The sequence below is a fragment of the Haplochromis burtoni genome, unplaced genomic scaffold, assembly GCF_018398535.1.
Source record: "Haplochromis burtoni strain Fernald_Lab_line unplaced genomic scaffold, NCSU_Asbu1 Contig_18, whole genome shotgun sequence".
Classification (NCBI taxonomy): domain Eukaryota; kingdom Metazoa; phylum Chordata; class Actinopteri; order Cichliformes; family Cichlidae; genus Haplochromis; species Haplochromis burtoni.
The window spans coordinates 968,541-988,457 of record NW_024582379.1 but is presented as its reverse complement, the minus strand read 5'-3'; the positions used below and the strand labels follow the sequence as shown (position 1 = coordinate 988,457).

General features: G+C 39.2%; 1 protein-coding gene across 7 annotated transcripts in view; it reads left to right on the top strand.

Annotated features, from left to right (window-relative positions):
• ccser1 (coiled-coil serine-rich protein 1) overlaps nucleotides 1–19,917 on the top strand; it is a 126,520-nt gene that overhangs the window by 40,738 nt on the left and 65,865 nt on the right. For all 7 annotated transcript variants that reach the window (XM_005916140.2, XM_005916139.3, XM_042218330.1 and 4 more), the window contains exons 7-8: nucleotides 3,052–3,226; nucleotides 9,769–9,846. In XM_005916140.2, the coding sequence (XP_005916202.1) occupies nucleotides 3,052–3,226; nucleotides 9,769–9,846 (253 nt within the window). The remainder of the gene's footprint in view (nucleotides 1–3,051; nucleotides 3,227–9,768; nucleotides 9,847–19,917) is intronic.

The window sequence follows — 19,917 nt, the reverse complement described above, 5'->3', positions numbered from 1 at the left end:
ACCCCCCCCCCTTAAAAATGTTGTTTTGGAACCGCACTGTGCCATTTGACACATCAGAGACACATCAGAGACTGCACGATTGATCATTTGTCGTTTATTTACCCCCTGTTCATCCTACCTGAATAGCAGAGTGGAGCCAGAAATAAATGGAGAAAGTTCACTCTTTTCAGAGATGCCAGGCAGGAACAAAAAGCTGCAAATAATTCAGTTTAAGAAAGAGGGGGGAAAAAAATCTCATCTGACTAGTTGACAGACAGCGCTCACCTGTCCTCAAAAGACAGCAGGCCTCCTCGACATTTGTATGAGGTACTCAGCAGTATCCCCAGGGGGACACCTAGGCTTTGATACTGCATCAGTTTAGTGTAGTGGTTGTCAGAGGAATACGTGAAAAAGATGAAGAGGCAAGGGCAGAGCTGTAGAGATGGAAGACGCAGACTCAGGTGAGGGGTATGGCGGGGGTGGGAAAGGGAAGGGCAGGGAACAAAAGAGAAGTAACAGAGGTGGGAGCCTGGAGAGAGTGACGAAGGTTTGAAGAATAGAAAAAGCACGACAATGTGGGGTTAGACAGATATAGAGGAGGGGGAAGAAAGGCAAAAGAGGGGTGGGATGTTGAACAGTCAGAGAAGAAAGTACGAGGGTGCGATTCAGCCTGACCTTTTCACCGAGCTGTGTTCAGAATGGCTTATGTTGTTCGATATTTTTGTGATGTTTTTTATTTTAGAAAGAAAAGAGAATAAAAAAAAAGTAGGTTTTTCTGGCTGACTTAATGCTTATGGCTGCTCTTTATTTGGTGATTTTCTTTTAGAACCTCCCTCTAAATCTGTGAAAGTGAACATGGGCTCTTGATGATTAAGAGCTTCTTGTTTCTGCTACCATGTCTGCCTTTCCACTGTCTTCCATCCCTCTTCTTTTCTTGTTATGCAGACTGTGAACTCTGAGGTTGTCTGTGTGGTTTTCAGACAAGAGGGTGGTATTTCTCGGCTCACCTTTTGAAAATGTCATAAAGAAGGTGAGATACACAATCCCCCTTTATGCACTTCTGTCAAAATATCACAACCTGGCAGAGAAATGTTAATGCAGGAATTTACTTTATTGAAACAAGTTTGATTATTCTAGTTGCTTTCCGGCGTTCTTTCTCTGTGTGAAATGCGTCAACTCTAGTTTAATAGTTGAAATAGTTTAAGTCTATTTTGCAAACAATCTAGCTCCGTGTAGTCGTGTTAATAGGAACTTTTAAGAGTGAAGACTTGGCGAAATGTCCAAGTCAGAGTCAGCGCCACATTTTTATTGATCAGAGACGTTTGTGACTGTTTGCCAGTGGATTGATGATGGCTTGCATTTTAAAAGGCAAAGAAGTGCATAAACAGAACAAAAGGTTTATCCACGGATCATGTAACCCTTTAGGTTACAAAGTTATGCCCATGAATGCAGTTAGTGTTCCAGTGTGTTTTGTGGTTAATTGCTTGTGTAATTGCTGTTGTCTGAAAAGTAAATTGTTAACCTCAGGTAAGTGCTAATCCCAAAATGAGAATGCCGGGGAATTAAAATGTCTGTTTAGAAAATATATCTTTTTTTTCTACCACTCAATAAAAAAGTATTTGAATTACAAACCACATCAGTAGCCCCACAGACATTCAATTACCGTCATGTTTGTGCAGAGCTATCATAAAGTAAACTGATGTGCTTTGTTTTCCCGATGCTTTTCACACACGGCCACAAAATAGAATAAAAACGTCTTGATCTTTGTTCGGAGACTGTTTTCATGTCTGGTGGACCATAGAGAAGTCTGACATCTCGAGCAGGGAAATGTGGCAAACTGGCAAAAGGAGTAAAGCAGACTCCAAGCAATTAATGACTATGTTAGTATAAGAGCCCGAGGTGCATGGATTGAGCTTTAGGAAGGCAAAGAAAGATGCTCCAAGCAGGTCTGGCTCTTTGTAAGAATCCCTTCCAAAAATCTGTCTCCTTTTTTCCTAAATGCTGTGACTTTCAGGTGAGACAAGGAATAGAGGCCACGCACCGGAGACCAAAGACATGCTGGTACAAAGACCTGTTTACTGTTTAATGGAGTGTGTTCCCAAATGGGACAGATAATTACAAGAAGGCTTTGGTTGAACTCCCCCCTGTTGTTTGTGTGTGTTTGAATCCAATCCTGTGCCATCACAACATTGCCTCTTTCGGAGGCTAATAGTTAATAGTCTGGCCTTAAACTGGGACTTTTAACAGCATCTACCTACGGTCAGCTCTGCTGCACGTAACATTCAAACTTTCTTGTGGACGTCCACAAATCTCTTGGTAGTGAAGTGTCCCCCTGACTTCATTATACAGGATGATAAGGTGGACTTTTTGTTTTGTGTGGTAGTTTACTGCCTCACGTTGTTGATTTAAAACCTTCTCTAAAAAGAATTATTGTAGAAATGACTTGTCATTAAAATCGAGTCCTCGGTGGATCCTGTGGGGTAGCTGCTGTGTATTGTGACAGTTGGTTCTGACTGTCACTTTTTTTTGGTTAAATTTTCCTTCTCTTGTTTTTTTCTGTCTTTCTCATTTTCTTTTCATTCTGTGTTTTTTAAAGCCAACTATTTTTTGCAGCAATGGACCATTTTTTTATTCAATGACTCTGAAATAATAAAGATGAAAGATTCAAAATGTTCACATTGGGTTTCAATCAGACTAAAATACTGTGAATAACAGCTTTATGCTATGCAGCAAGGTTGTGTAGAAGGAGTAGTTTACTACGTTGCATCTAATTGCTACAAATTATTGTTTTGCATTCTGCCAAGTTATTGTTCGGACTATGTTTGTGCACTTTAGTTTGTTACACATGGTATCACACAGATTTCAAGGAATTACTGGGGTATTGAGAAGCAGCTGGCATCTTCACTTTACTGTGTAATGGGTCAGCTATATAATTGCTAACCAGCAAAGGCAATGATGAGATTCCACAAGTGGAGAACAGTGGGGAAGACGTGTTTATGATCAAGTTTTCATGCTGACTCATAGACAAAAAAATGTACTATTCTCTTTTTGTTCATCCCTCCTCTCCTCTAGGGAACCCTGCCGTCCAACCAGCCTGCTGCCTGCTGAGTGGAGTGCCGGGTTGGGCACGGGGAAGGAAGATGACCCTTTACCTCTGGGACTGGAAACCCTTCCACTAAGACTCATGCAGCAGGAGTGCACTGCTGTCAAAACCCTGCTTCTAAGGCTGAGACGGACACTGCAGGAGGTGAGATAATGCACATGGCTAACAGTCAGCAGCACATAAGCTCTTCTCGACAAGGACATACAAACAAATGAAGGAAGATTAGCTTTACATTTAGTGAGTCTGGCATATTTGGCTTCTACAGAGCACATAAGGTAGACCACACCGACAGCCCTTATCAAGTTAGAAACGCATCAAATTGTTTTAAACCAGTGAGGATAAGGGTCTAGCAAACAATAAAAAGCAATTTCATCTGGAACCACTGTGCACCACGCTGCTCTTACGAATTTTTCACCCCCTATTTTAATCAGGCTCTATTTCAGTTCCATGAAATCTGGTCAAAGTGGTTGCTTTCCCGTCTCTAAAAGGTCCATTTAATCACTTTGTTTTGTTAATTTAATCAGATTCTACGTTTAGAGGGGGAAACTGGGAGACTTTAAGTATCTGCCAGTTTATGCTTTACATGTACACAAACACACACATATTATCCCTCCTGTTTCAGGCTATAAATCTCCTCTTTAAATGTTTTAGCCTGGTTAAAGCTAACGTTTCACCCCAGGCTATGTGTCTGTCTCAGTGTGAATGTTTGGAACCAACTTAAATTACATCCAAACCATTCTGGACATGATTAGCTGAAACAGTCACTTAGTAAAGCACTGACATGTTGGGATACCTTTACAAGGTCTAACAATATAAACCAGGAAGCCACATTATCTGCCATCCTCTGCACTTACATATCCTCTTTAGATGCCAGACTCCACACGTTTTTGAGGGGTCTCGGGTAATTACAAGATGCAGATGCAAATTTTTGTTTTACATTTTAGTCCAAATCAGGATCCAGAAAGATCATAACACTTTGCTTGAAAATGACAGATGCCTAAATGATTGTTTTCTGAAGTTTTGCGAGCACAGTGTCAGTAGGAGTCATTTGGAAGGGTGTTGATGGTGTTTAATATATATGGTGAATGTTTTGTTTTAGAGTGAAAGTGCTAATATTTTCACTAATACCCTTTGGCAGTGTATAATACATGCCAACATACCAATAAGGGATGTTAGCAATAGCATAAGCTTAGAAAGAACATCCATTAGCTTTGATTGTCTGATGCTTTGGTTTTTTTTTAAATCTACATGGGTGACTGACCCCAACCATATATGGAAGTATTATACAGACCTGTACTCAAAATACAAATACACAAAAAGATAAAAGGGTGACCAGACCTTCCCTAAAACCACACCATTAGTATCTCTAAACTAAGATCAAAGCCTGCTGTGAATTACAGTCCACAGAGGCATATATATGGCTTTCTCCTGATTTCTTTCCTGCTTATATCTCTGTTTTTCTCCCAGGACCTCTGTGAGAGAGACATGAGACATGTAAATGAAATAATAATTTGTAGAGAGAGAGGTAAACTAAAGTGGTGATGGAAAAAAACTAAAGGAGTGCAACAGAGAGAGAGGGTACACAGCAGCAGAACATGAATATGAAAGAGGCGTTTCTTTGCCCTCTTTGCTTGCTCTGTTGTGTCATTAACTTGCAAATTTTGTTACCTTCCAAAAGCAGACATAAACCATTCTGCAACAAGGGGAGGGTGACTCGACATGTCTGTTTTCTTTGCATTTCATTTGCTTGACCTTCTGGTATTGAGCCCCGGTCTTTGGCTTTGTTTAACTTAACTTATAGCCTCTTGCGTTCACCTTTGCCGTTGTACACTTGTGCCTGCTTTTGCAAGCTTTTGCCAATCAATAGCAGGTGCCAACACTTTTCACTGTCAAACACTTTTGTCCACTTCAAACGTCCTATCACTGGGCCGAAGCTCAGCCAAGTAGACAGGGTCATAACTCTGCAGTATGTGGAACCTGGCATGTGAAACTTTGGGATTAGAATTCCTGCTGTCAGTCCTCTGTGTGTGCAAAGGTGCAGGGACTGTAATTTGTTCACTTTTTACTTTATTTATTGGAAATTCAACTTCAAATCAAATCATTATTACATACTGTATTACATGCATTACGTGCATCAAGGTCACATAGAGATTCTTTTATCTAATGTCTAATCTAACCTACATCTGGTGATTGAGAAGACCTCCCCGTTGCTGTGTCACCCCATCAGAGGTTATGAAATCAAAAGACACTTTATGGTGGTGATTGTCCACAGGCTACCCAAAGATTTTGTCTTTCACCTAATTATGCTTATTGACTTGCAAGCTTTCAGTGCAGACCTGTGAATTCTCCCCTCTGAAGTAACACACTAGTTAATCCATTTTGGGGACTTTTGAGGCTCAATAAGAACCCTAAATTGAGCTTAAGTCACCAATGAATTGAAATATAGCTAATCAAAATTCACTTACTTCACTTATGTTAAAAAATTAGTCCCAAATTTTGAGCATTTCATCAGTCTGGGTTGAAAATTATAATTTTTATTTTTCAACTATCCATAGGTTTGTGATTGTTGAAAAGGACTTTGGTCATTATTTTCAGCTGCTTTGAGATACTGAAGCTCAGATGTGTTGTTCCGCACTCATGTTAGAGCGATACTATCATGGGTTTACATCTCTACAGTGTCTTCTTTGAATTGCAAATAAATGGAAAGTTATGGAAATTCACTTATAATGTATTTCAAACCGAAAACCTCAAGTCCCCAAAACCATAGCCTGAAATTCTGGAAAATCTTTACAGTTACTTAACGTTGACCATATAATTCAGATTACTGTGTTTTTGACTTCTGTCTAATTTCCATTGTTTTTTCAAGTGCCACAAAAACATGCAAAACCACTCGATTTAGGTGCTTTCAGAGATTACCTGAGTTGAAATTCTCTGCAGAACTAAACTTATAGATTTATGAACTAAACTTTAATGATTTGAAGGAAAGAGAACTCGCCACGTCTTAACCTTATGTCAAAGTTATGGCAGGTGGAAACAAAACACAGAATTCCCTGTGGTTCAGCTCCCAAGGCTCTAGAGACATCAAACAGATTTGAGTTGGGTTCCCAGGAGACTGGAGACACTATTGCATATCTTCTTCCTTGCCATGCGCGGGTTTTTGCAAGAATAATTTTCCCCCCAAAAAAAGAAGGCTCATCAGTAGGCCTCAGTGGTCCACTGCAGAAACCTTACTGAAGAACCTAGTTGATACATCGCAACAATTCATGGAAGATGGAGGGTGAGATTAACAGAGCAGACTCTCAAAGCCCCAGAGACCGACATATTTAGATATCAACTCCCAAATAGTAAGATCTTTGGAGAGCTTATCAAAAAGCCCAACATTGAAAGTACATTAAAAGATTTGAATGTGAGAGCATCACGTCTCAGAAAAAATAGATTTGCATAATTGAAAGTTTACATTGACACCTAACATTGACCTTTTAATCCAGAATCCAGCCTTGATTTTTGGGACAGCCTAGCTGTGAGCGATCTACACCTTTGAATTCAGGAGCTTGTAAAAGTTATCAAGACACGACTGGGCTGCACACAGCTGTTGTGAGCTTATTTGATGTAAATTGATGCAGTTTCCCATTCTTTATAAACATATAGACTATAATATCTGTAGAACAGGATTAACAACTGTTTTAAAAGAATTTTCTTTTCATCAGTTAGTTAAGAGGAACGTATTTTCCAGTGGGGTTGGATAAAAATTTCTTATGGCACCAAAAATTCAAAAAATTGAGGAAAAACAATTTATATAGCTTCCGATTTCAAATTGAAATGATACAAACGATACTAATAAAAATCAAAATACTAGCACAAGCAGTAAGATTTGATGTCAAAAATAATAACAAAGGATTGTCCTATACAAATAAAAGATGCTTATCATTATGCAGACACAAACAATTTGAACCATGAACACTCCTTTCAGATATTTAGTTTTTTTAACAGTGTTTTCTGTCGGCTGCATGGACGAACATTTGTAAAATGCCACTGTCTGTGTCCAGAAATGTTTCCTATGGTGATCTCCATTTGTCAGTGTCAGCGATGGATTCTAGGAAGACCGTGACTGACTTTATGTTACGGCTTACACTCAGACTGCTTCCTCCACCACGTTGTCAGAATGCGGATATAACAGAATGACATTGAAAATGGTGTTTCTTACAGTTCCGATTGTGCCATCCAAATCTGTTAAAACAGTTTTTGGAAAGAACAGTGTCATTCAGAACCAGCTAATGTGCTCCCATCAGCATTTCCAAAAGTTCTGATGAACTTCTACAAATAAATTTGTGTTGGATTGTACAGATAGGTGTGGAACACAGCAAAGCGGAGTAATTCAATGTCCTCGCTTAATCGCATGAGAGTATTTTAAAGCAATTTCTATAAAAAAAGACGAATGTCTGTCAGAGCGCGAGGTGGTATGAATGCCCCGTGAGTTATTTGAAGGTTTTCATTTCTTGATTTAACTCATGTGTGGATGTGATTAAAGGTGCGCATCAAACTACAAAACCTGCTTTCCTTTCTTAGGCCATTCATCATCTGTAGACATTTAGTTTCAGTGTAGTGCCAGTCATTAAATCCATGGCTCCCCGGCAGCCAATTCCTAAATCTAAGAGCCTTTTTACTGAGCCACGTCTAATTGTGGGGACAGTTGTGTGTTAAGGCCTGTGGGACAGGGGTGACCTTAAAGAGGATGGGTATGTGTTAGAAGGAGACAGAGTGAGAGTGTGTATGTGTGTTTAGGGGGGTGTCACTGAGTACATGCCTGTCTGTCTACATAGGAAAAGGCATTGATCACCAATGACACATTGAGGGCCTGACGCCACAGCACACCTATAACTCTGATAGGAAGGCATGCTTCTTTAAAAGGTCAGCCAAACCAATAAAGCATCAAGTTTATGCTGTGCAAAGATTTGGGCTCAAGTGTTTCTCAGAACCTCCTTCAAAACCAATGAGACAGCTGGAATCTTGTGAGTTTCGCAAGATCACAATCGCAAGGAAATTGATCTTGTCAGGCTTCAAGCTAAGTGTCTGATCCTGAGTTGATCAGACCAAGTCAGCATCCTAGGAGGAAACATTGGCAGCTGTGCCGAGAGACTTGCAGACTACAAGTAACCATAACTTTAATCTAACTTTACCCTAAGATTATCATTAAATGAATTTAACCGCAATCCCAACCTAACCTTGTAACAGTGAAGTGGGCATGTCATGTTTTGTAGTGGCTGTGCTGTGCATCTGCAGGCAGACCAACTTGGCTTTTTAAGTGTGATTGTTTAGGAGATTAGTGTAACCGCTTCTATAGCATGTGTGTTGTCAAAAGTGGAGATTATCTTAATTAAGAGAAGAGCAAAGAATGCAAGCCAAGTGCTTTCTATCTTTCAAAGATCTTTAGAGAGCAGGATGTTGTGTTTCCTCTTTGATGCTCTCTTACTTCCTCATATGATTCAGTAATGTGATCTAAAATGTCATGATAGGGAGACACTCACCAAATCACCTGCCAAGTATGTTTTTTTTTTTTTTAAGTATTTGCCCTTTTTAAAATGAAAGCCACGGACAACATCATCTCAGAATGTTTGTGAAAGAAACCATCTGTCAAATTAGGTTATTTAAAAGCTGAAAGTAGGCTAACACTATGCACATATGATTAAACTTCAGCCTAAAAATCCAATTTTTTATAGACTTACTGTATCTGGTCATTTCGCCTAACAACAGTGGGGTTAGTTGGCATATAAATCTCCTAAAGGGCAAAATATGGCAAGGAATAGACTTCACTGAATATTCAAGTGGAGATAATGTTTTTTTTTTTTTTTTAGATGATACTTATTTTTACCTTTCCTCTTTCCTTCTGTTGTTATATCATGTATCTTGTCATGTCTTCCGTCTGTGTACTGTCATGTCCCTACCATGCAAAAGTACACCAATAGCATCAGTCCTAGCTTGAGACACGATTTTCCTCTCTGCTTTCCCATATGACCCATCAGGAGCCCTCAGCAGTGATCTATATACCCGCATATGCTCTTCTTAAGGGACGGTGTTTCTGTGCACCTGTGTGCAGATTGTACGTGATTGCACATGCTCCTTTTGTCACATGAAAACAGGCTGTGTGTTTGTGTGTGTGTGTACGCGTGTGCATTTTGGATCCCCTTGTGGCTGCCTCTGCTCTCTGCCCACTAGATAACTGTGCTGAGAAGCAGTGCCAAAAAGCGTCAAATCACAACTGTCATCAGAAAAAAAGAGCTTTTGTAAGAAATCAGGTGAAAATAATGCAGCTGGGAACATGAAATTGTTCTGATACAGACATGTTACCTACATTTACATTTTTGATGTCATTCAAATGTAGATGAATCAGATTTTCTGTAAAAAAAAGAAGAAAAAAAAAAAGAAAAGTCAGGGATGAAAATGAGCACCTGTCTTCAGAACTAACGTTTTTTTTATACCTTCCTCTGTTTTCACACTGAATGTTTAGCGAGGCTTTTGTAATACTGCCTAACTGAATATATTTAGCAGAAAAAGAAGAGTAAAAACAAAATTCCTTAATGTTGTAATGTTGTCATTTTAAGCACCTGACTGGTTTATCTTCAGCACAGTACAGCACGCAGACCTCATCGTGATGTTCTGGTTATAGCCGTGTTTTTGTCTTTTTGCAGAGCACAGAGACAAGTCCTGCCAGCAGCCTTCAGTCTCTACCCATCAGCCCTTGCAGTGAAAAATCTCTTCCGTTTAAGGTAACACGGAGCAGTCTGTTTTATACTAAATTTAGCTATTTGTTCAGTGAGAACGGCTGTATTACAAGCATCAAATTTACAGATGCATTAAAAGTGTGAGGCAATGAAAAATATTAATAAAAATGTCCTCCCAGCTTTATATCTTACAAAAACAGAGCTTATGCTTTCACTTAATACATGCACAGTAAAGTTGTAGTGCTCACTTGTTATTCTTTTTCCATAGCCAACCCTTCACTTCAATTAGCCAGCTAGTTTAATTAAAAGAACACAGCAGGCTCGGTGTGATCAAAAATATAAAACTGAATCTTCCTTTGATCCATGTGTCTCGTTCAGTTTTACCCATATCAGAACAATTAACACTTTTTTTTCACATCAGCTTCTAATGAATCACGAAAAGATCAAATAGGAAGAAAGAGAGCAGAGCAGCAAGGAAGGCAGAGTGAAGGAGAGAGAGAGAAAGAGTTGGAAAAAGGATGATTAAAAGCAAGAGAGTTGCAGATATAGAATGGGAGAGGGGCAACGTGTTTTGATTGTCTTGACAGGCTCCAGATGCCCTCTGTCAACCTTGTCCATCCCAGCCGTGCGATCTGGATGAGATTTATTAATCTCTGTAGGGAGCATGTGCATCATTGCTCAAGTGCATGCTTGTGTGTGAGCGGGATTTAAGTTTGCCATGGGAGGTCTTTTGTCGAGCTTTCCCCCTGGATTTAGTTGGGTCACATCAGAGGTCTTGTTAGCCTGTTGGAGGAGGGAGGCGTAGTAGAGCCATCAGCTCTGTGGTTCTCATCTTTGATGTGTGTGTGTGTTTTTTTTTAACTGCAACATAATGAAGTTCCCTTTACATACATGAATGTACACACTGGTAAAGGTCTTTTAAAATACAGTCAAGTGATACTTACCCACAAAATACTGACACACTGCCAACAAATACTGCGTTTGGTTGTCACTAAGTGCACCTGTATGTGTGCACCACTTAATCTTAGGGCTGTATATAGACTTTGTGTTTGTATAGTTGTCACAGCGTGTTAGTGTTTCACAAAGAGTGGATGTTTGTGTGAGTGTATGCCCTCTTTATTGACCTACATGCTGTATCAGTGGCAGCTGGACGATAAGGAAAAATTAAAAATGTAGGATGGGACACAGCATGCTGACAGCAGCTCTGGCTGAAAAGTACAGATGGACAGACAGGGAACATGGACCCATTGAAAAGAAGGGATCAAATGGGGTAGAAAAGAGTAGGAAATGGTTTCAGTAAACTATCCAAAACAGACTTGGAGACAGGCAATTGACTATAATCAAAAGATTATTTGACTGGACAGGGGAAACCTGAAATTTCTTTTTGGGGGTAATTTTATCTGATGTGACAGTGGATGTTGAGGAGGCAGAGAAGAAGTAAGAGGAAAGATATGGTATGACATGTCACAAATGTCACTGGATTGAATTGAACCGTGGACATTTAGATTATGTGACATGTACTTTAACCATCTGGCTTAGGCTTTCAATCCTAAAAGCTGTAATTTCCTGTCTGTGGAAAAAGGTTGGAGTGCTACTATGTACAGATCAATCAGAGTACTGTAGATTTGTGTTAGAATGTCTACGTTTGATTTTATCTCGACTTTGGAAGTGTGTATCGTGCCTCAGTTAAAAACAGAACATTTCCAGTTAATCCCAGTTTTTCATCAAGAGGAATGGATATTTACACTTTTTTGGACCATTCTCTGCAAAACCAAGAGATGGTTGTGTGGGAAGATCCCATTGGATCGGTAATAGACCAACAACTATAGCACATTCAAAGCCCCTTAAATCACCTTTCTTCCCCATTGTGATGCTGGGTTTGAAGTCCAGCATCTCTACATCCCTAAATGCACTAAGTTGCTGGCAGGTAATCGGCTGATTAGATAAGTGCATTTATGAGCAGTTGAACAGGTGTACTTAATGAAGTGGCCATGAGCGTGTGTGTATAGATTGGGAGAGAACCAAAGAGAGAGATGAAACACTCATTCAGCAGATCTTCTGTGCTTGTCATCAGATGAGGAGAGTTTTCTTAAAGGAGGAAAGGGTCACGATCGATAGAGATAAAAACAAATCAGGGAGAAAGCAGCAAGAATTGCAGGAAATGAGTTTAACTTGAAGATGGGACAGAGGTAGATGATTGAGAGAAGTGTATATATAGGAGAGAGGTAGGTGGTAAAGGCTGAGCTTTTCACAGAGCTAGATGAATTGAAAACAACATAAATACAGAGAGGGTATATCGCCTGAGTAGAAGCTTCATATGAGGAAAAAGTTTCAATGTTGAGAAAAGGAAATTGTATTTCTTACTTTGGGACAGACTGAAGAAAAGAGATGAGGGAGAAAAGCTGCTGGGAAAAGTGTGGGAGCTATAGCTGAAGTGTAGCCATTCAAGAGCAAAGCATTCGGTTTGATGACATTAACTTGATAAGGAAAAGGGGAGGAAATAAACACCGGAGTGCAAGAGGTGGAGGCGAGACCAAGCGATGAACGAGAGATAGAGAAGAAGCCGGTGTTTGAGAAATACTGCGTGAAGATGGAAGAAGAACAAGAGGGAGGGCTGAGAAGAAGAGAATTTGCCCTGGCACTCTAGAAAACGACTCGGCATGTGTAAAAATAATCTACGGTATCCACCTGAGAGGCTGCAGTGTCACAGTGCGACCTAGTTTAATTTAGACCCAATGCATATGACATGATTTTTACCAGATTTTGTCCCAGTTAAAGTATTCTACTGTATCTTAGAAGAAAGTAGCAGAAAAAAGAAATCACGCTAGAGTTGCCGCTAGAGGTGTACTCCACCAGTGTGTTCATTAAAGAAAAAAATGTCAAGGGCAGCAAGTTTTGCACCTGATGAAATGTTGTTTTGTGTACACTCACCTTTGCTTCAGCAGCACGGTGAACTTCTTTTTATAGTGGAACACTTATCATCATGTCAGAGGCAGCGTAATTAGAAATTAATAATGCATAATTCTGATGACTGTGAATTTATAATTACCGACTTTTCCCCACAGTGATGCCCTAATCACTGCGAGAGGGTTAAAAGGATGCATGCTTTGAGGAAAGCACGGAGATATGCGGCTATGTGCGTTATACACACCTTTCTGACACAGACAACACGCAGCTATATCGAGATGCACAAAATGTCATTTCTTTAAGCCGCAGCACAGAACAGACTGCCACTCTCATCTCCCCGTTTCATCCTTTGTCTCGTTTTTGAATCTCTCTTTCCAGATAACCGTTTATCTCTGTTACACTGCGTGAGAAACTTCGCGTTTAGTAATTGTTGTGAGGCTCAGGCATCAAATTCCACTTTTTTTTCTTCTTCAAATTTTGCTCCTCTGCATCAGTGGTCCTGTGATATGAGTTTTCGGGTTAAAATCAAAACCGTTAATAGTGAAATTGTAACTCGCCTTTTTACATCTCAAATTATTCATTACGTTTTAGCTCAGTGCGGGGTGCTGTCAGAAAAAAAAATACAAATTAGACCATTCTACTGTGTGCTATGATAAAGCCTGAAAAGTTTGCCACCCTGCCCCCGGGCTACCTTAGAACTAGACAGCTGTGTTTCTGATTCCACGACACCTGCTGATAGGAGGAAACCATGGCTCATTATTTGTGATTTGCTAATAGGGTCAGAGAGCGAGAAGTGATATTTTAGAGACAGCTTTAAACCTCGGAAGTACAGATACTGTATATATTATATTATTTCTATCACCACAGCACTCAACTTTTGGACTGCACAGGAAAACATTTTAATGATTTGAAAATTTCCCTACAAGCCAAATGTTTTCTTTCAGTTTTAATGGATGTGGAGTTCTTACTTTACACAGATATGAACTCACTGGATGCTTTATTAGCCAAACCTTGCTAGTACAGCGTTGGACCCCCTTTTGTCCTCAAAACTGACTTAATGATTTGTGGCACTGATTCAACAAGGTGCTCGAAACATTGCACAGAGATTCTGGTGCATATTGACACAATAGCATCAAACAGTTGCTTCATCCATGATGTGAATCTCCCCTTCTGGTACTCTGTTGGACTGACATCACAGTCATGTTCAAGACACCAGTTTGAGATGATCTGAGCTTTGAGACATGCTTAGCTATCGGGCTGGAATAAGCCATCGATACTGGGGAACAGTGTGATTGTAAAGGGGAGGATATGATCAGCAACAGTTCTCAGGTAGACTGGGACATTTAAACAGTCCTTGCTTGTTACTAAGAGGCCTAAAGTGTGCCAAGACAGTATCCCCTACACCATTACACCACCACAAGCCTGAACCGTTCATACAGGCAAGATGGATCCATCCTTTTCCATGTTGTTTTCTGCCAAATTCTGAGCCTACCATCTGAAAGTTGAAATAGAACTTGAGACTCATCAGACCAGGCAACATATTTCAAATCCTCTGTGGGCAGTTTTTGTGAGTCCGTGTAAATTAAAGCCTCAGTTTTCTATTCTTAGCTGACAGGAGGGACACATGGTGTAGTCTTCTACTGCTGTAGCCCATCTGCTACAAGACTCAACATGATGTGCGTTTAGAGATGCTTTTCATACCTTGGTTTTAACAAGTCGTTAGTTTAGTCGCCTTCCTATTAGTGTGAAGCAGTTTGGCCAGTCTTCCTGCCGTATGGCATCAAAATGGCTTTTTACCCCAGAGAAAAGCTTCTTGCTGGATGGTCTTTTTTGGGCTATTCTCTGTAAACCCTAGAGATGATCGTGTGGGGAAAATTCTCAGTGGAACAGCCGTTTCTGAATTACTTAGACCAGTCCATGCAAAATTCAAAGTTAAATCACCTTTCTTCTCTATTCTGATTGGTTCAGCTTGGTTTGAATATCAGCAGGTTGTCTTGATCATGTCCCCAAGCCTAAGTGCATTAAGTTTCTACCACGTGTTTGGCTTGTTAAAGACAGCATGAACATGCAGTCGATCCGGTGTAGTGAGTATATTTACAACCCCTGAACCATGTACCGGTACTGGTCCATGAGTCATTTGGTGCCGGGCTGTGAGAGTTGAGGCTCGCGTGTGAAATTTATGGGTTTCAGTGTTTTTAGGGTTTTTTAGTGTTTTTATCTATTAAAATTTATTTTTTTTATAACTCTGATTCCCTGGGTCTTTTTTGGTACCGGTACTGGTTTTATTTTGATGTATTCATCCACAACACCTTAAAGGCCGGTCCGTGAAAATATTGTCGGACATAAACCGGTCCATGAGAGCGCAAAAAAGGTTGGAGACTCCTGTTTTAGATGTCTACTAAGCACATTTCTTGTCTTTTTTCAGACTTGGATTTAGTTAACTTTTTTTATGTTGCTATTTGTTGTGAAGCACTTTGTGATCCTTGTCTTGAAAGGTGCTATATAAATAAAATTTGACTTTACTTTACAGATATATCCATTGTGTATGGGCGTGTCCAGAGCCACTTAAATCTATTTTAAAAGCTACTGACATTATGGTGACCTGCTATTGACAGTTAATTTAATTTGAAAAGACAGCTGACCGAGGTCAGAGTAACCTGTTATCCTTTCTTGATAAGACTTGATAATGTGATGCAGATCACACATTTTGAATCACCTCTTCTCTGTTTTTAACTTAACCTCCTAGGACCTGGCTTCCACATATGTGGACATCACATTTGGGGTTATTTAGACCAAAATACTCAATTTTGCTCTACAAGGAACTGTCCACTCATGAGGACATTATGCTGCTACTGTTCTATCAAAATTTTAAATGAATATCCTCATATGTGGCTCTCATTTTTCTCAGAAACAAAAATTAGGCCAAAAAAAAAAAATCTGGTAATTCTTTGTTTTTACATTCATCAGGTCCCAATGTGCCCAAATATAAAAGAGAAATTAAAAATGCATGCCGTGGAGGAGTTCGGGTGTTAGGAGGTTAAACGGAAAAGTTCACAACAAAATCAAATCTACATATTTTTCATCTAATCTGTAGGGCTGTTGATATAAGCTTTTTCTCTTGCCCTTTTCAATGTGCATAAATAAGCTATTAATATAGTTACCAAGGCAGACATAAAGTAGATAAACAGAGACAGCCAGCAGATAGAAATGAAGATGGATTCAGATACACGGTGAATATTAAATACTTGAGGCAAGCAACTTTATGCTGGTTCAGTTTGCACATTTGTCTTTGTGATATCATTTTTTTTTTTTTGGTGACGAAATGAAAAGTGAGGTTGGACAAACTGTACTGGAATCTCCAAGAAGCCATATGTGAGATGCCTGAATTATATTTGGTCTTGGTACACTGTGCCATATCACTTTTATAGACCGTTCATTTGTGTTGAGGAAGTCCACATTGTGCTGCATGTCTTTGTCGCTTTTTTCTGGGGGGGCTTCCACACAGCGTAGCTAAGTACACAGTTTTTATGCAAATGATTTACCAACAGAAAGCATTCGATATGTGGACATAAATCATGGAGTCTTAAGCTGGCATTCAGTGTACTTAATTTCGTAATTTTTCAGCTGTGACCGTATCAGACTCTCAAAACGTGATCAGAACTTCCACAGATGTACTTTTTAGTAAGAAACAAGGAGTCATTTGCGTAATTAAGATTTATTTTAAAAACTTGCATGGATGTAATATGTATAAAGGAAAGAATTTTTCCTTTTTCATCCTGTTCAACCTTCAGGTTTAAAATGATAAAACCGAATGTTCAGTCCATCTCTCACGAGAAATCGCGTGTATCTCAGAGACTACATCTCGGCTTTTGAGTGATAGATTCACAATTTAGTTCATGTCTTTCTTTGTGATGACACATTAGGCTTTCTCCGTGCGTTACCTGCATCAAGAAGTCGGTTTGTGACTGAGACTCCATTTAAAGAATCCATTTAAAGCTAAAGGGTGGCTGAGCATTTGAAACAGCTGCCGAGAATCCGGGAAGTGCCTCCCTGCGGGTTTAAGATTTATGGACGCTTCTGAAACGTTTAAGTCAAATCAGATTAGCTGTTATTGTTTTGTGTTTTGTTTTTGTCTGTACTAAAAGCAAAGTTTAATAAATTAGGGTTTCTGAGTCCCTTCCCAACATGTGTATGCTGCAGTGCTGCTAAAAGTAAAATTGTCCGGGAGACCCTCTAACTGTGGTGCGATTGTAAGACTCCAGGTGTGGTCAATTATTATTATTACATTTTACATTTTAGCTAGTTTAATTCTCCAACACTCATAGTTAAAGTGCAAGGTTAGGGTTAAATGCTGGATAAATTGGTATAAAGATAACACGGAGAAGGCATTTTGTCATGTTGTTCTTGCTTACACCCATTTCATCAATATCAAGAAAAATCCAATTTGTTAAAGAAATTGAAGAAAATTGGATGTTGACTAATTGACAAACAACCAGCACATTTTCTCAATGATGTTTCCCAAAAAAAAAAAGAAAAAAGTTGAATCATTTCTCGTAACAAGAGGAATAAAATTCATCCCCATACCCTCTTCAACTGACTGCTGATTACATGCATAGAGAGCCTCAAACGCTTTACAAAATCACATCTCTTTGCAAAAGTGGATGCACTCCAATGATTTTGATCAGATTTAGCCCCACTGAGGCTGTTCTGTTCACATTAGAAATAAATTTGTATGCCCCACTTTTCTGCCATGGGTTCTCCATTCTATTCTGCCTTGAAAAATTGGTTTGAATGCCACCTGATGGGTGACTGAATGCACTTTATGGCACTTCTTTCAGCGAGCAGAATAAAATTTCTCATTTTAGCTTTAAATGTGTTCATCACATTGAGATCTTATTTGTATGTGCACTGCCCTGGCATTGCTTGGCTCTGCATGTCCAGGGGCCGTGGATAAAAATTGCATTGCATTGTAATTCCTCAGGGATTAATGCAATATTTCTGTTCAAGTAAAGCTGAGGTCTGCCTTCCAGTAGAAGTACAGAGAAGAATTGTGACAACTGTATAACTGTTCAAAAATGACCAAACCAAACTATAAAGGTAGTAGATACAAATTGGATGATTTGATCAACCAAACATATGGCCTGTGTATGAACTATGCCATGCCATCACCTTCACCACACCAAGACATAAAATGAAAATAGATTTTTTTTTTTTGTTTTACTATAAAGAAGTTTAAAAGGGGAATAAAGAAACAGGAAGATAATATTGCATAAACATATTTCACATGTTCAGCCAATAGCCATCCACTTATCTCCAAGAATTATTGTAGACTAAATCAATTTATTGCTGCATTTATAAGTGCAATATACACTTACCAGACATTTTATTAGGTACATTTTGCCAGTACTGGGTTGGACCCCTTTTGTCTGAAGAAATGCATTCATTCTAGTGGCTTATAATCAACAATGTGATGAAAACATTCTTCAGAGATCTTGGTTCAGTAAAGTGTCCCTGGATTTAATCATAAGCCTGTTCTCATCAATAACTCCTTTCTTCTGTTTATACTCGCAAGGTGTTTTTTGTCCTGTAAAGAAACCCATTAGGTCAATAAAGCATTGGATTTAGTCTCAACACTGACGTCACCACGACGATAGCATCGCACAGTTGCTGCAGATTTGTCTGCTGCACATCTGCGATGCAAATTTCCTGTTCCACTTCATCCCTTGGATTGTATATTGAATTCAGATCTGGTGACTGTGCTGGCCATTTGAGTACGGACATGACACATTAAATACATTTGAATATCAAACCATCTTTTCAGACTGTCATGTCTGTTGTTACACTCATTCATGGCCTGAACTGAAAAGGCAGATCTTCTTAGAGGAACTCTCCACGCGCGTTTGACTTTAATGCTCTGGTCATCTCTTTGCGAGCAGAGCATTCTACGGCTCTTTTCAGCGGTTAAGATGCAATATCGTGAGAGTTTTGAAACAGATTATATTAAGCTGCTGTATTTCTTTATCACTCGCTTTATCTTTCTCTAACATACCCTCTCGCATGTCTTTCTTCAGTTTATACTCCTAAGGTGTTTTCTGGGTCGTAAACAAACCGACGAAGTCAATAAAGTGTCCCTGGATTTAGTCATTAGCCTGTTCTCAGCATTTCATATAACTACTCTTATACATGCACTTTTAAAAGCTGCAGATAAGCCACATAGAAATGCACACACAAGACAATGAGGGATACCAACTGTGCCGTTGTAGCCAGACAGCTCATTTAGTGCAGCCTTCAGTCCTGTTCGGGTGAGATTAATTTTAGAGGCTGACTAATGTAGTAATTGTCACAGCATGTTAGTGATTTTTCAGTCCCATCCAAATCTCATGTTAGTAATTTGTGTGTGTGTGTATGTGTGTTCTTTAGTAGGAAAATAATATCCTTATTATCTATAAATACTGTTATCTCCCCTGCAAAGGCAGGGAAACAGAGTGCATTCTGATTTAACACCACTGGGTTTTGTTTTTGTTAATTGTTTTTCTATTTCCTGGTGGAAAATGTATTCTTTTATAGGTTTTATTACCGTGGAAGCACTTAGTGAAGCTTTTAGTTATGTCCTCCTTGACCATTATCGTGTGCCAAGGTAAGGGCCCCTGCATACACTTCAACATCAATTAGACTTGCAAAATAAAGAAGCCGTTAAAAAATAAAAACCACCTTAAAAACTTTGCAGACAGTGTGAAACCTTCTCACCACCTCTGTAACTGTAAGCTTAGATCAAACAACATCTGATTTCCCCCCACTTTGTTTAATTGCCAAAATTGGTGGGACTCAACCTCTCATGATTGGCCAAGTTTTTATAATTGAAGAAGCAAGAATGCTGTGAAATTTCTTTTTGTTTTGTTTTGTTCACCACAATTTCTGGCACTTTTCAATGGGAAACACCTCAAGGGAACACCGTGAATGGTTACCTGAAAAGATTAACAGCATTTGGTACGATCCTTTTGTTTAAAGATTTATCACATTTCAATAGTTTTAGTTTTTTTTCCCTTTTACTATTATTTTCCTTTTATATTTTCTTTAATTTTGTTTTAGCAGCCTAGTCTTCTCCCTCCTTATGCCCTCACGTACATCCACTGACACATACATCACCCATCTACATACAACACCTCGCGTACATCATAATATCCTTAACTTTATTCACTGTGCAACAGC